The sequence below is a fragment of the Caretta caretta genome, chromosome 7, assembly GCF_965140235.1.
Source record: "Caretta caretta isolate rCarCar2 chromosome 7, rCarCar1.hap1, whole genome shotgun sequence".
In the NCBI taxonomy this organism is placed as follows: domain Eukaryota; kingdom Metazoa; phylum Chordata; order Testudines; family Cheloniidae; genus Caretta; species Caretta caretta.
In genome coordinates, this window is record NC_134212.1 from 18,279,634 (window position 1) to 18,294,938 (window position 15,305).

The 15,305-nt window shown below is 37.6% G+C and overlaps 1 protein-coding gene across 6 annotated transcripts in view; it reads right to left on the reverse strand.

The window, feature by feature from the left end:
- Positions 1-356: 356 nt before the first annotated feature.
- Positions 357-15,305, reverse strand: part of RAD18 (RAD18 E3 ubiquitin protein ligase) — a 127,641-nt gene continuing 112,692 nt past the window's right edge. For 3 of the 6 annotated variants that reach the window (XM_048856095.2, XM_048856094.2, XM_048856098.2), the window contains one exon: positions 357-3,277. In XM_048856095.2, coding sequence (XP_048712052.2) covers positions 3,178-3,277 — 100 coding nt within the window. In that variant the 3' untranslated portion in view covers positions 357-3,177. The remainder of the gene's footprint in view (positions 3,278-15,305) is intronic. The other 3 variants (XM_048856096.2, XM_048856099.2, XR_007357460.2) reach the window with 2 other exon arrangements.

Genomic DNA, 15,305 nt, shown 5'->3' on the forward strand with positions numbered 1-15,305 from the left:
ATTAGGGCATGGCAGCAAATAAGCTGAGGCCAAGGAGCTAAACTTTGTTCCGTGATTACAGATTCTTGCCTTTATTTACTGCTCAGTCTAATTCTTTCATGATTTCCTAAAAGAATTTAAGAACCACCTCTCAATGCCCCATGTGGCTACTTCATCTCTGTCTTTGCCAGTGTTTTCTCCAGTAAAAAGTCAATAATAATTAAATTAGTGGTGGTCACCAAAATTGGTGCAAACATATAAAAAGGGTAAAACCAAAATGTTAAATGACTAGAGACGTGACAGATGTAGGCAAGGAAGGGAAATGAAGTACCCATAAAGTCTTACAATGGGGAAAGAAGAAATAAATGGGTCTCACAGCAGAAGCATTTGTAGTTTTATTAGAAAGAGACATTAGCAGACAGTATCACAAAATAAAAAAAATTAAAACAATCAGCAATGAAAACAAATTCAAAAACATATAAAAACACTAACCAGCAGATTTCTTCTTTTAATTATTTCATGTCTATCTATCTTACTGTATTGCTTGCAATGACATCACTCTAGTTTAATGATTTCTAATTTTCCATCATGTATGGAAAGACATAGGGCCATTTTGATGCTCAGGGAACACAGTGTACTGAGAGAATAGATCTCTGGAACAGAACCTTCAATCATTCACATGATTTTCCTAGAATATCCTGAACTTTGCCATGTATTTAACTTTCACAAAATATTATGTCTTAAACATTTCACTGTTTCAGGGCGACTGCTTCCAAAACTGGCTGCAGAGTATACAGAAATAACCTCGTGTACTAGTGATATCCGGAGCACACACCATGAACAGGAAATCTAACAGATCCAATTCCACCAAGATACAGTGGTTTTTATAAAGGAAGTTTTTTGGTTTACATCCTCATGTGTTCAACTTTGCAAATGCATAACTTTAAAAACAAGTTGACAATTTATAATCTTAAACAATTGCCTTTTGTACCAACATTAACAAACTAAAGATATTCACTACTTTAAAAGAGCTATAATACTCTTTGACATTTCATCAGATTCAGAGCCTCCTGTTAGCACAACTAGTGGCAGATTAACAAGCAATGCAAAGGCCCAGATGTTGTTACTCCTCAAATTTTATTCACACTTGTCTCTGTGGTTAAATTCCATGTATGTGCTAGTGTTGGTTACACTTTCCTTGATGCAGTTGTCCATGCCTAGCAGTGAGTAAAATCATATTGATTTTTTTTTTAAAAAGTACCTTATTAACCCCAACATGTTGTAAAAATGGGGCTATAAAAGGACCATGTCTGCAAACCCACTGAGGACATCCTCAGCCGGTGTAAACTGTCATAGCTCCATTTAAGTCAAGAGATGTTGACCTACATACAAGTTTTATCTTTCTCTATATAATTGTGTGGATTTTACATCCTGCTTCTGTAAATTGACATGAATCACAATACAATGACCTAATAAGTGGAGTTAGTAGCTACCTTCTCCAAAGTGATTGCTTTAATTGAAAAATGTAACATCCAATTTCTTATCTGTGCTACGACAGTTTGCACTAACTGCAAATATGCCCATTGGACCAGGTTTATTGTTTAATACCATGGGTTGAATGGGAATACCCGATAGTAAGCAATATGCCCAGTAGAAGCATGTGTAATCTCAGACCTCAAAACTGTATTTTAAAATATAAATTCACAGAACCCTCCACCTTAACCAGTTTTTGGATTTTGTGTGTCACACAAAACACAAAGACAAGTCATGACCAGTGCAGACTTTGCTTTCTAAGACTAAATTTGATTATTTTTAAATTCACAGAGGATGTGTTTTCTCTGTGTTCATCCTATTTAAAGGAATAAGGCCCTTTAATTTTCTTGTATTTCTTTAAACTAGGAAAACTCCTAACTTTATTAAAAATAAGAGTATATACATTTTAATATTAATTTCACAGCTAGAATAATTAAAGTCTGAGAACCATAGAATCTCCAATTTTAACTTAACGGTTAAGTTGAAATAATGAAAGATTACTAAGGAATAAGAACAACCTTACAAATATACATTCTCACACAGCATATTGCTTTGGGACTGAAATGGTTTGAAATATGAAATATTTATACCACCTGCAAAATCAAATTATTTCAAAGCGACCAAATATACTAATCCCCCTGCTGTATCATCTGCCTTATGATTTCAAAAAGGCAAGGATTTTGGTTAATGCCAATGCAAATGGTGCCCAAGTGCCACATACATTTAAGATAAAATGCTGACAATACAAAAGGTCACTGGATTTATATTATTCTTCAGTTTGGTTTGTTTCCTGGTGGCATGTTGAACATTGTACAGTAATTCCTAAGAAACGTAGACATTTTAAATGCAGGCTTCTGTTTATCTATTTATGCAATGGTTAAGGGACAGATTCTGATTCCTTTATTCACACTGGTCCCAACTGTGAGCTGGCCTGTGTATCCCCTACCACCCCATACAGAGGAGTCACCATCAGGCAGCTACATCCTCTCTCCTACACCAGTAGATAGGGAGTCAATCTTTTGTCTCTGCCTCCCACAGTGCACCAGCCAGCCAACTGAGCCAGCACAGTGGAAGTAAGCAGTACAAGAAAATGAACGAGCAAAGCCTGCTTCCCCACTTTCAGAAAGGGGAAAGTAGGGATTCAACTGGGACTGCATTACAATTTGGTCTGTGCTCTACTCTTGACGCAGTGTAACAACACGCTGTCCTTTGTAAGGTGCCAGTCTTGTCCATTAAGCAACAACTTACTCCACAACTAGTCACACTGATCTCAAGAGGGCTATTAGTGGAGTAAACTGCTCTTCAGTGTGAAAAAAGCTGTCAAAATTGGGTCCTAAATGATAAAAACCATTTTTCCCACAATACACTACATCTGCCATGCTAAAAATATGGGCAGAAGAGTTAAATGTTTATAGAAAGATACTGATACTGTATGTCCATTCTTAAAGTGAAATGGCCTCTGGTATTGTAAGCAAACACATCTAATGCAAAGCACAAAGTAAATCCATTATTTCAAGGCCGTTTAAATGATATGAATACACAGAATTTCAGTGCTTTAAATTCTTAAGTGCTCCAAATCTGCTGGGAACAAATAAGGAGTCTGTATGGAAATGTCGTACAGCATCCAGTTGACTGCATAGGCTTAGAGGTAAGGTGACCGTATTGCTAGTTTTTCCGCCTCTTACTCCTGGGAAGTACTTGACCACTTTCCGGTGTTTTGGGGCGACGTGATTTCCGTTTGCTAACTTTCACATCTGGAAAGCTGCTGTGAAAAAAAATAGAAAAGAAAATGTGTTTTGTAATCTGTTCTAAATGTAATTAAAAACTGAATATTTCTACTAAGAATTATAAGCACCCGGTGCACACCCTTCCTTTATATTCTTTGGGAGGATAAAACACAATATTGCTTTAACTTATTTGGTCTGCTTCATAGCCATCAGTTCGTGAAAATAAGGTGGAAAATGGAGCTCTTGGTATCAGGTTCCTCTCTACAAATAATATCAACCCAAAAGAACAGTTGTCAGTACAGAATGTCTCTTCCGCACCTAAGGGGGCAAATCCCAACCAGCCAGAGATTATGAACATTTATTGTCATGGAGTAAGGAGAACACCATACACTGTTAAAATGTGGAGTGGTTGCTCTTCAAAAAACATTTCAGTGAATTGACTTCTTCAGACTTCAGTGCAGTAAGCCACTCTTCAGGATGCCATCATCATGTTTCAAGCAAAGTATCAATTCTCTTAGGTACACAGACACTCACCATAAAAGTGACAGGCCTGATCATACAGAATTAATAAAAAGACTAAGCTGTTTAATCCTTCAAATAATACTTTCCTGGGTCTCTAAAATTGTTCTCTAACTAGTAGCACATGGTTCTTTCTTTACTGCTCATAACTTTCATTAAAATAGACATAAAAACTTTGGAATCACAGCCACCAAATGTAGTAAACCCATGAGTCTGAAGTCTGAGAGAATTTGAATGTGACTTTATTATAACATTTCCTATGAGGGCCCAACACTTTCAAAATAAAATTGCTACTTTTTAGGAAAATGGTAATCACATAGCTCACTAGGGCTCTGACTCAAAAAAGGTACTAAAGTATATAAGAACCCCACTGAAGTCAGTGGGCCAGTTCCTAAACTAGTGCAAATGGGCATAGCCAATTTTCAGCAGCTGAGGATCTGGCCCATGGTAACATATAACTGCTTAAAGTTAAGCACTTATTTAAATGCCTTATTGGATTGGATTCAGTACCTTGCAGAAGCAAGACTTTAAATTTGTGAATCACTTAGCTTTTTTACCTCAGTTTTCCTATCAGTAAAATGAGAATATTTACTTCATAGAAATGTTGCAAAGATTGATCAGTTCTATTTTAGGTATTTCTAAGGCTCGTATCTCCATAGTACCTTGTTTACATGGGGAAATTAGTGTGCAGTAAGCTAAAGTGTGAATTAAAAACACACTAGCTACTTCGCACTAACTCCCCATGTAAACACTCCTATTGCACTTTAGGGGTGTCCTTGAGTGGTTTAGCCTAGTACATTTCCGAAGTGCATTAAGCTAATACGCACAAAGGCACTCAGTGTGTATTAAGAGTGTCCACACAGGGAGTTAGTGGGGAGTAGCTGGTGCACACCAGCACTTGCAGACTTTTTCCTTGTGTAGACAAGCCCTAAATGCTGTTGTCCTTACTTGAATTACACTTTGCAGGGGGAAAAAAAAACTTAAGCTTTGGAGGTTTGTTTGACAGGCAAAAGAAATCTTTTCCCTGTGAAAAAGGGGCTCCATTATTCTTATTCCAATACTGTAAACTTCCTAGCTGATAAAACGACCGTGTGTGCATGTGTGTTTAAACTGGTAACGAAAGGCCAATCTACTCAGTTCCTCCCAAGCATCCACACCCACCAGTGTGTATTCCGGCAGAGTCATGGAGTTGGAACACCTATACTAAATCTTGTTGCTTCCTGTTGATGTTCATTTTCCTCCCTCTAATCCTATTCCTGGTTCATTTTCTCACTGGTAGTATAGTCAGTTAAACCAACAAAAATGTGGTTGTTGCCCTGGGTATGCTAGAGGGAGAAGGCTACACAGAGAGAAAGTGAGTGGCTGCTGTCGTGAGAAAGTGTCCTCCACACTTTTGGGGGTGACTAGACAGTTTCTCCACCACCTGACCACCTCTCTTTCACCCTCCCTCCCATCCCCCCAAAATACCCCGTCTTGATAAAAGAATGGGTGCACAGCAAGGGGAATATTTTATATTCTGCCTTTTATTAAATATTTTTTTACAAAAATACATGGATTTGATTTTACAATAAATAACTTCTCATGTGCCATGTTTTGATGGTAGCTGCATCATTTTGGGGCTCTAACCACAGTAAATGTTAAATTCCCTTATTTTAACTCCCAGTTAACTTCCCATCCCTGAAAAAGATCTCTAGCCTGTTAGCATCAGTAAAAATTTCCTATGGCTCACAAATAAAGAAAAAGATTATAGAACAGAGACTAAAGCATGATATTCATCTTTAACCTGCAGTACAAGCAATTTTGTTAACGATAGAACAAGATATTTATGAAGAGTTTACAAAAGGAAAATTTCACTGAAGCAGGATGTCAGCTATGGAGATATGTTTTAGAAAAGTTATTTAAAACTATAAACTGAACTCTGTTTTCTAGGTCAGTTAGCTGACATTCTTGCCTCACAAGGCTCTGCTGCAGCTGAAATTAAATGTTTATTGCTTATTGAAAACACAACCATCAGGCACTTTCTTGGTGTTACAAAGTATTGGAAGAGTAATACAGTTGCTCCCTTCGGTGTTTCTGAACAAAAAGAATAAAATTCTCTTCATTTTTATTTTCAAAGATAACCCTCCAGTATCACGGCTAACGTTGACAAAGCAGTATAAGTAAGTTATTGAAAGAAGTCTACTTAAAATGGAACTCTTCCTGGCAATAAAGAAGTTACAAGTGATATTTGCCATAGCTCCCTATTAAAAAAGGAACTTGTGGGGAGTTTTCTTGAGACAGTCCCCATTTGCCAGAGGATCTTCACACTTAGTACCAATGAATTTTCCATCACCAACTCAAAGAAATAGGGGGGTTTTCCTTATTCGCAGAGTTAATTAAAACTGAGCAGAGTGTTGCAGTAGTAGGTACATTTAAATTAGGCAGCTAAATTGCATATCTCAGCCTAGCAGCTTGGAATCCCAGGTAGTGATGACATGAGTGACATAATGTTCACCAGTCCATAGCTATTACAGTACCAGAATTCTCCACAAAAATACATTCTGTTTTTTACCATTTGCCAAAATTTGTCCAGGAAAAATCATCTGGCTAAACTGGGAATTTGCAACTGAAAGTAAAAATGGAAAAATCTGAAGTGCCAAAATTACTGCCTCCAACAACTGGAGCAACTCGTATTTCAGACCCCAGTCCTGCATTGAAATGAGAGCGGAAGGGCCCCAGCACCTGCATGAAGCCCCTGCAAAGTCACTGACTGTGTCCCTGAACATCAGGGTCAACACTAGAATGCTCCTTTGGTGGTTTGTGTGATCCTAAGAGCTCCTGAATGCCCACAGGCAAATGTATGTAACTGGACCTGATCCTCAGCTGACCTAAACAAGCTGGTGTGTGCATCCCAATCTCTGAGTTCCCTTGAAGCATTCCCCTGCAGAGTCCAGCCTTTAGCCATTGGACAATCTCAGAAACATTCATAACAGATCTAGGTTGCTGCAGCTTTTTTATAAGTTTGCCAAATACCAAAACGTCATTTTTCAAACATCAGCAACAGAGCTATTTTCAAAGTATTCATAACACAAAACAGGCTGGAGTGGTTTCCTTTGGTATCTATTTACCGGATTCTTGCAAATTAACCTGTTTCAGTCAAAGTTCTCTGGGCACGTGACATGCATGCAAAGGAAAGGGATATAAACCTTTATGCTTTAGAGCATTAGTCAACCTCTAATTACATGGACCCTGGATGGTATTCAGAGCACTTGCTGGTGCTCAAATGGTGCTGGTTTCACAACCTTTTTTCCAGATACTAAATTATATTACATACATTAAATACTTTCTTAATGTTACTTTTCCTATAAACAATTGCCATAGTTGCCACAGGATGTTATTTGATTGTAAACGAGAGGTAGTGATTTATGCAGACATGATGGATAGAGATTTTCCAGGAAACACTTTCTATTCGGAGGTGATCTGCACCATAGAAAAGTTAGGGAACAATTGTCCTTCCAATGCAGGATTGTTTCCTGAAGTACATTTATTAGTACTTTGCTGGGTCCAGATTGAAGTGTCATTTCCTAAGCTCAAGCAGATGGATCACACCGGTGTGAAGTATTTTCTGATATTTACCTCACTATTTCTATCAAAACCCTGCTCTTGTACTACCCAAAGTAATCTCTCTCCATCCATAAAATTTATACCTTTGATGTTTTTGTAGACCATTATTTGGTCTTCAGTTAGTCACTGCTTAGCCAGGCAATTATCGTGGCAAATTAACTTAATTAATACTTCCTCTAGTCCATTGATAATTTTTGTTATTCCCTTCTGATAATCCTCTGATTTCTTAACATCTCTCTAGTAATGAGGACTCCAGAAATCAATCTAATATTCCAGATCATACCAGAACCGATTAGACACTGATTATTGCCTCCCTAATCCATTACACGTCTCTGCCAAGCAGTATGGCAGCACAGGTGGCCAAAATAATTTTGCTGTTCAGTATATATACTCTTGTCTAATATGCTCTTCACTATCACACCCAAGTCTCTTTCAATTTTACTTGTTTCGAGCTTCCTCCCACTTAATCTGAAATGCATACACAGTATTATTAGTTTTCATTTTCTAAGAAGAAGCTAACTTTGTTATTTTCCGCTCTCTAGGACTCCTTATACACTGTTGCCCAAGAAAGAACTCAGTGTTCCAAAATATGGCCCTTAAAACTGTAACAGAAGCCATTCCATGACGCAGCAGCCACGCATGTAGTCATCCATTTGCTGAAATGTATAAACAGTTAGGAGGAAGGGGATACGCCATGAAAAGTGCAAATATAGCTGTTTTTAGGGATATGGGATAAGCACTAGACTGGGCAGGAAGCAGAGTCATTGGTTTAAGGGAGCACAGTATGTCAGCAAGAAGCAGAAACAGCCCTAGGACAATTATAGGCCAAGTGCATCAATCTGTAATGAATTTGCATTCCACAAATCTGGAGACACTGGTTACCTGAGGATTACATAAATTCAAAACATACAACTTTCTGCTCTCATACCAGCTTCATTTTGTTCTGTTTAATAAAAACTTGAGCTTAATTATCTATTTAAATCTGAAGGCTATTATAAATTATTCCCCACCAAATATCCCTTCATCTTAGTGCATAAAGTAAAACCCTAATCCCTCTCTGCTATTTTTTTATCTCTTCCAAAAAATACATTGGAAAACAATTTATGTTTACTTGGGTTTCAAGAAGTTTTAGAAATACCAATTTTATTTCTATAGGAATGAATATTTCATATAACCCTCCCTCTATCCCCGTATATTTAAGCAAATTTAAAATAGATTTTTCTAAAGTCATCCAAAAAGTATTGCTATACTACTTAAAAATAAATTGTTCATTAAAAAATCCCACACTTAAAAATTGACTTAATATTGCTTTTGTTCTCAGAAGCAGTATACAATTAATTTATATTTACTTTGCAGAAATACCCTAAGAGTATTTTGACAAAATGTTCGTAAAATATTAAGCCACAATATAAAGGTTCACTATCAGATCAAGTTTTGTTCAAAATGTAGAGTTTATAAAAGAAAAATATTATTTAAAAAAAAGTTTACAAAACCAGAGCCCCATACAAGCCTCGTTTATTGAAACTGTAATTTCATTTTAAAAGCAAACATCCCTTACAATATTTACAACCCAAATACAGCAGAATTTAATTTATGCATGAGAATCAGTGAAATTCCCTAGAAACAAAAATTAAACCCACTAAGTTTATTTTCTTTGTTTAAAGAAATGTTAAAGAAAACAGCAAAAATAGTGAAAAGTTAGATTATTAAAATTTAAAGACCTAAAAAAATTAAGCCTGGTTGTGCTGTTCATTTACTTTTTTCTTCGTTTTTGAAGTGTTATTAATCACATAGTTATGGAGGTTTACATTTTAAAGTTTTAACTGTACTGTACTTTTAAAAGGAACCTTTATTCTGCAAACTATGTGGCGATCATTACACATGACAGGCAATCAATTGGCACAGTAATGAAAAGCTGATGTAAACACTTAAAGTCCAAACCAAAGTACTTACTTCAGTATATAAAAAGAAAGCAACAGCATGAGGTCTCGATGCAGGAAGTGCACTTAAGCATATGTTTAACTTTACACATATGATCAGCTTTCACAGAAGTAAGCCAAGCCCACGCTTAACATGCACAGGCAGGTGACTTTCTGAATAAGTAACACTGAAACTTTATAATTATTACTGAACAGAACAGATGTGTGTTACACAAACCTTTTTTTTCATCCAATAGAGATTAAAAACAACGCAAGGGCCCTCTCAGCAAACCTTCATTCACATGGTCTTTGTCTTTACTGGGGCTGTTCACTTGAGTTAGGATTTGCAGGATCAGGACCAAAATGTGGGGCTCTTGTGTCACAGAAGCTTATTTAGAAACAGGCTTGTAGTTAGATTACAATCACACAAAGACAGTGGCATCGATCAGATCCCTAGTGGATTTTTGTTCATATCAAAAAAACACCATCCCATGGAAAGATGCTGTACTAGAACTGTTGAGACTGTTACAAGTCAGTTACTGAGATGTATACGCATAGCTGCCTTGGAATCTGCAACACCACTCACATGCTGAACACTTAAGTTCAGTCTCTGCAAAACATCGATACATCATCATTAAACATTCATTATATTCATGAAACCTTTCAAAAATCAAATTACTTAAGAACCAAGTATTCAGGAGTAATGTTTTAAGTCAGTCAGGAAACTAGACTTTGAAACCACTATTTGAGGTTTTGTGATCCCACAATACCAAATACCCAGTTCAAGGTGACAAATATCTCACTGATTTGTAAACAATGCAAATACACTGAAAATAAAAGGTCACTAATCCAGATGTCCTGCCTGGCGCAACTCCTGTTGAAAATCCCCCTCTTGACCACTCACCAGACCACTGAGGGAATCCAGCCATTGGATCCTGTGAGTTTTAAGACTCTGAACTGGGCACTGTTGCTGTCTTAGGGGCTCTGCACATGCTCTCAGGGTGCAGTTCCACCTGGCACTGCCTAAGAGTTCCATACACAAGGCTCTCTGTCCAGCCCCTAGAACTAGTGCTGACTCAGCCAGACTTCCCACATAGCTTAAACACACCCTCTCCCAGAACTTGAGCACAAAGTATGAGCCTTCTGATTTCTCTCTCGAACGGGGCACATGGTAGCTGTAACACATGAAATGCACAGACACTGCACAGAATTCTCTCTCTTTAAGAAATACACAGATCAATACAAAAAAACTTTACATGTATTTATTTCCCTTTCTTAGTTTCCTCATCATTCCAGAGCGCTCTTTGGGTTGGGGTCAGAGTCATCTGGAGCCATCCAAGCCATCCATTCTGCAGTACATGGCCTGTGTTCTGAAACATGGAACCTTCTCCCTCAGCTGTCACGGACCTTGGCTGGAATGTGCCCTTCCTTCCTCTCCTGCCAAGAACCTCCCATCTCTCTCAACCCTGTGAATTCATTTTAAAGGCTAGCATCACTACCTTGATGCCTTTATTCCACTGCTGGTAACTTTCCACTCTCAAAGCCCCCAGCACTTGTTGAAGGAAGTTGGAAAAAAATAGTTTCTCCACTCAGGCAACCTCTTCAGCATACCTATTGTCCAGTCATTAAATTCTAATAAACATTGTCACTGGTCTGGCAGAGACATGATACAGCCCCCTGCCAGCCCATGGCGGATACCACATTTATACAGAGACATTCAATGACAGAACCATCTTCTCGGTCACAACTTTATAGTATCAACCCGAATTTATAAATTGTATAGATAGATCACCCAAATCATCACACTGCTTCATTGCTAGAGCTGAAATTGGATAATCTGCCAGTAATATAGAATTCATTAGGTCAGAACATTTATAGTATGCATGCCACAAAATGTGAAACACTAGATTGATGAGCTTTACAACATCTGAGAAATAGAAAACTCAATGACAGGTTTCAGAGTAACAGCCGTGTTAGTCTGTATTCGCAAAAAGAAAAGGAGTACTTATGGCACCTTAGAGACTAACCAATTTATTTGAGCATGAGCTTTCGTGAGCTACAGCTCACTTCATGCATCTGATGAAGTGAGCTGTAGCTCACGAAAGCTCATGCTCAAATAAATTGGTTAGTCCCTAAGGTGCCACAAGTACTCCTTTTCTTTTTGAGAAAACTCAATATAAACTGTTTACCGTATCTATTACACGGTACATAGTAATGTTCATGCTGTCTTTAAAGTGAAAGTACATGTTGCAAAAACCCCAAAATCTCATCGTGTGATGGCTTTTTATAAAAAAGTATTTTTCTATATTGTTCCTATATTAGAAGTGCTACTAGATTTCCAAACTCTTTACCGCCTATTAAATGGATAAGATGGAAACAGCAGATGTCTTTAAACTGTGCTTGTGAAGAAATCCATTTATATTCACTTTGAACAAAAAAAGTAGGAGAAACACAGACTGAGCTCTTGTAGCATTTCACTGTTATCAGACAGCATTCGGAGACAAAGTTTCAGCATCTAATAAATCTCTTAAAATCAAATTATTTTAATTCTGAATGTCAATATCAGTTTGACAAGGTACAACGTCTGCAAAATTCAATTAACTTAATAATTCATGCTAAATTCTTATCCGAGAGGTTACTGTAGGTGGCACAGTAGGTTAATGCACAAGCCTCTAACCCTCTGTCACCGTAGGTTCAAAGAGTTTAGATATAGGAACAATTTCAACAAGTTTGGAAGGGCTCAGGGCACAATTATACTCAGAGACCAGCACACAAATGACAGTTTTTGTGAGATTACAGGCCCCAATTCAGAACAGCATCCCTATTCAGGACAGGACTGACACACACATGTGCATTTGAAGTCAATGGGAGCTAAGCACATCCTTCAGTGCTTTCCTGATGCAAGGCCAAACTTAGGAGTGATGTAAAGTCCTGCTCCTGCAAAGACTTAAGCATATCCTAACTTTACGTACTGTGAGTAGTCCCATTAAAAATCAATGTATGTAAAGTTACACACATGCATAAGTATTTGTAGGATCAGAGCCTAAATCAGTAATGGAGTACACTGATTAAAAAAGAGTTTACAAGGTAAAATGTTGATATATACCTGTCCCCCACTTTCACGAATACTAAATTTTATCCTTTAAAAAAAGTTAAATCATATTCAAGGTCACAGAGTAAAAACAGATTTAAACACAGATAACAGATCCTTTTTTTGTCAAGCTGGCATTGTTTTGATAATGGTACTTTATTATAACAATTCCATTATTATAATTAAATATAAAACTAGTGATATCTTCACCTCTAATAAGCCCATCACTGATTGACTTAGCTCATAAAGACTGCTTGCAATGGATCTGCATGGCTTTATTTAAAAATATCTTGTTACATTAGTCAAAACAAAGGTCTGACCATAAAGATATAGAAATAAACGTAAGGTTGTTATTAATTTTACAACTATTCATCGGAGGTGTTTTATTATTAGCACTTTGTATAAAGCATTCCACAAACCACAGCTACATTTTTTTATTTAAAGAAACAGTCGCTGTGTGAAAGTGAACCATAAGGGTGCTGAGCAAGTTTGCAGAAGTTGTTCATTCTAAGCATCCATTTTCATTGCACTAGGCTTTCCATTGGTGATATGCATGCCAAGGCTTTTAATAATGACAGGTTTCAGAGTAACAGCTGTGTTAGTCTGTATCCGCAGAAAGAAAAGCAGTACAACCGATGAAGTGAGCTGTAGCTCATGAAAGCTTATGCTCAAATACATTTGTTAGTCTCTAAGGTGCCACAAGTCCTCCTTTTCTTTTTAAGGCTTTTAATAGTTATTCTAAGTACATCAAATTGTTCCATCACTGCCAGCTTTAGAAGATACAGTTACTTACCCTATCCTACCCTTACCCTGCAGTTCTTTGAGATGTATTGTCCACACAGATACCACTCTTGGTGCCCATGTGCCCCACACATACAAGATCAAATTATTTCCAAAAGCAGTGTCCATTGGGGCTATTCACACATTCTCTGTGCCTCTCACACATTCTCTTTGCCTGTAGTGGGGGATATAAGGGATACGGCATCCTCCACCCATGCTCAGTTCCTTTGCCAATAAAAATCCCAGGTATAAGATTCTGATGAGCATGGACGGAGGACAGGACATGGAATCTGTGTGGACAACACATCTTGAAGAACTACTATTAGTGTTGGATAAGTAACTGTATTTCCTTCTTTGACTGATTGTCCACACAGATTGTATTTTGTGATCAGCAAGTAGCCCTCTGAAAGCCAGGAGGCAAGTGAGTGAAGGTCTACTTGAAGAGTGATCATAGGAGCGCCCCCTGAAGTCTATATCCTACCTCGAGGCTTGCACCAAGGAATAACGGAAAATAAATGTGTGGACAGAACTCCATGTTGCCGCTCTGTATATTTCAGAAATGGGGACATCTGCAAAGCAGGCTGTAGAAGCACAGGTAGAGTGATCCCTAACTGCACTGGTGGGTCTTTATTGGCTAGAGTAATACAGTCTGAGATCCACCTGGATTGTCTCTGTGATGATACTGATTGACCCCTAACCCTCTCAGCAAATGCCACAAAGACTGAGCATGCATGTAGTTTGGTTCTGTCCAAAGAAAAAATATAAATACATAAAAATAAATAAAGCCCAGACATCATCGAGCATATGAAGTCTCTCTTCACCTGGGGACGAATGATGTTTCAGAAAGAAATCTGGATTGTGAGTGCATTGATTGATATGAAATTTGGATACCAACATAGGCTGATATTTGGCATTAGATCTATGGGTGACTGTGTCCTTGTGAAAAAACATGTATAGCAGATCCTCCTTGAGATCTTGCATCTCCCCTATCCTTCTAGCCAAGATGACAAGCAACAAAGAGAATACTTGGCCATTGGGTGAAAAGGGGGGCCCTATCAAGGAATAATGCATACTGAAAATTGAACTTCGAAGTCTCAATACAGCAACTCCTACACAAGTGGACCCCAGAGCGAAATACTGTAGCTTTCAGAATCAGAGCATTTTCTCCACAAAATGGAGTGCAGTTCCAGTGACAAGTTCACTTTCTAGTAAAGCAAAAAGGTGTTCACCATACTGCTACAGTAGTCTCCAGGGATCAGATTTTCAAAGGTAATTTAAGGGCCTAGTGGGATTTTCAAAAGCACGTAAACAGGTTATAGGCTTAACTCTAATTGATTTCAATGAGACATGGGTGCCTAATCTGTTTATAGACGCTTCTGAAAATCTCTCCAAGCAGCTGTCTGTATCTTCAGACTCTTAAATATGTTTGGAAATCTGACCCCAAGACCCTATTCAACAAACTGAGGAAGTTCCAGTTTCATAACCTGGGCCCCTAGGAAGTATTTCCATATACAATGTATGAAAGAAATTGAAAACCCCAGACGAACCCATAGAAGATGAGTGAATAAACAAAGTCTTATCTGACATTCTGAACATTTAAAATTAAAGGGATACTGTTTCAGTGTGAAATTTTTTTTTAACCTACTGCAGTTACAAGGAACAGGGAAGATAATTACAGCTAAAAGAAGTTAGAGAAAAGAATACTTTAATGTTTTCAGTTTGTTCATTTGACAGCACTGTACATTTGTCTTGACTAGGATTTAAAGATGCATAACTAGAAAGTGTTGGCTAACACACATGCACTGACTAACACATCCTAAAAGTGTAGTGTAGACAACACTGTGTAATGCTGCCAACTCTTAAGTGCTTAAAAATCATGAGTCAGGCTCCAAGAAACAATGAGAATTAAAAAACGTGTATCAATTTGGTTATCTTTTTGTCTTCTAGTTTTTTAACCTTTTTTAACATTTCTGCTTACAATCAGGAACCGTTTTCGTATGTGAGATCAAAAAAAAATATACACTCTTCCTACGCTTTAAATTAAGAACTACATCTGCCAGTAAAGCTATGGAAGTTTAAATTTCTACAGACTAGTATGCATCTGATTCAGAGTTCCATTAATAGCGGATCAGATTTGGGAAAGAATTATGGGTT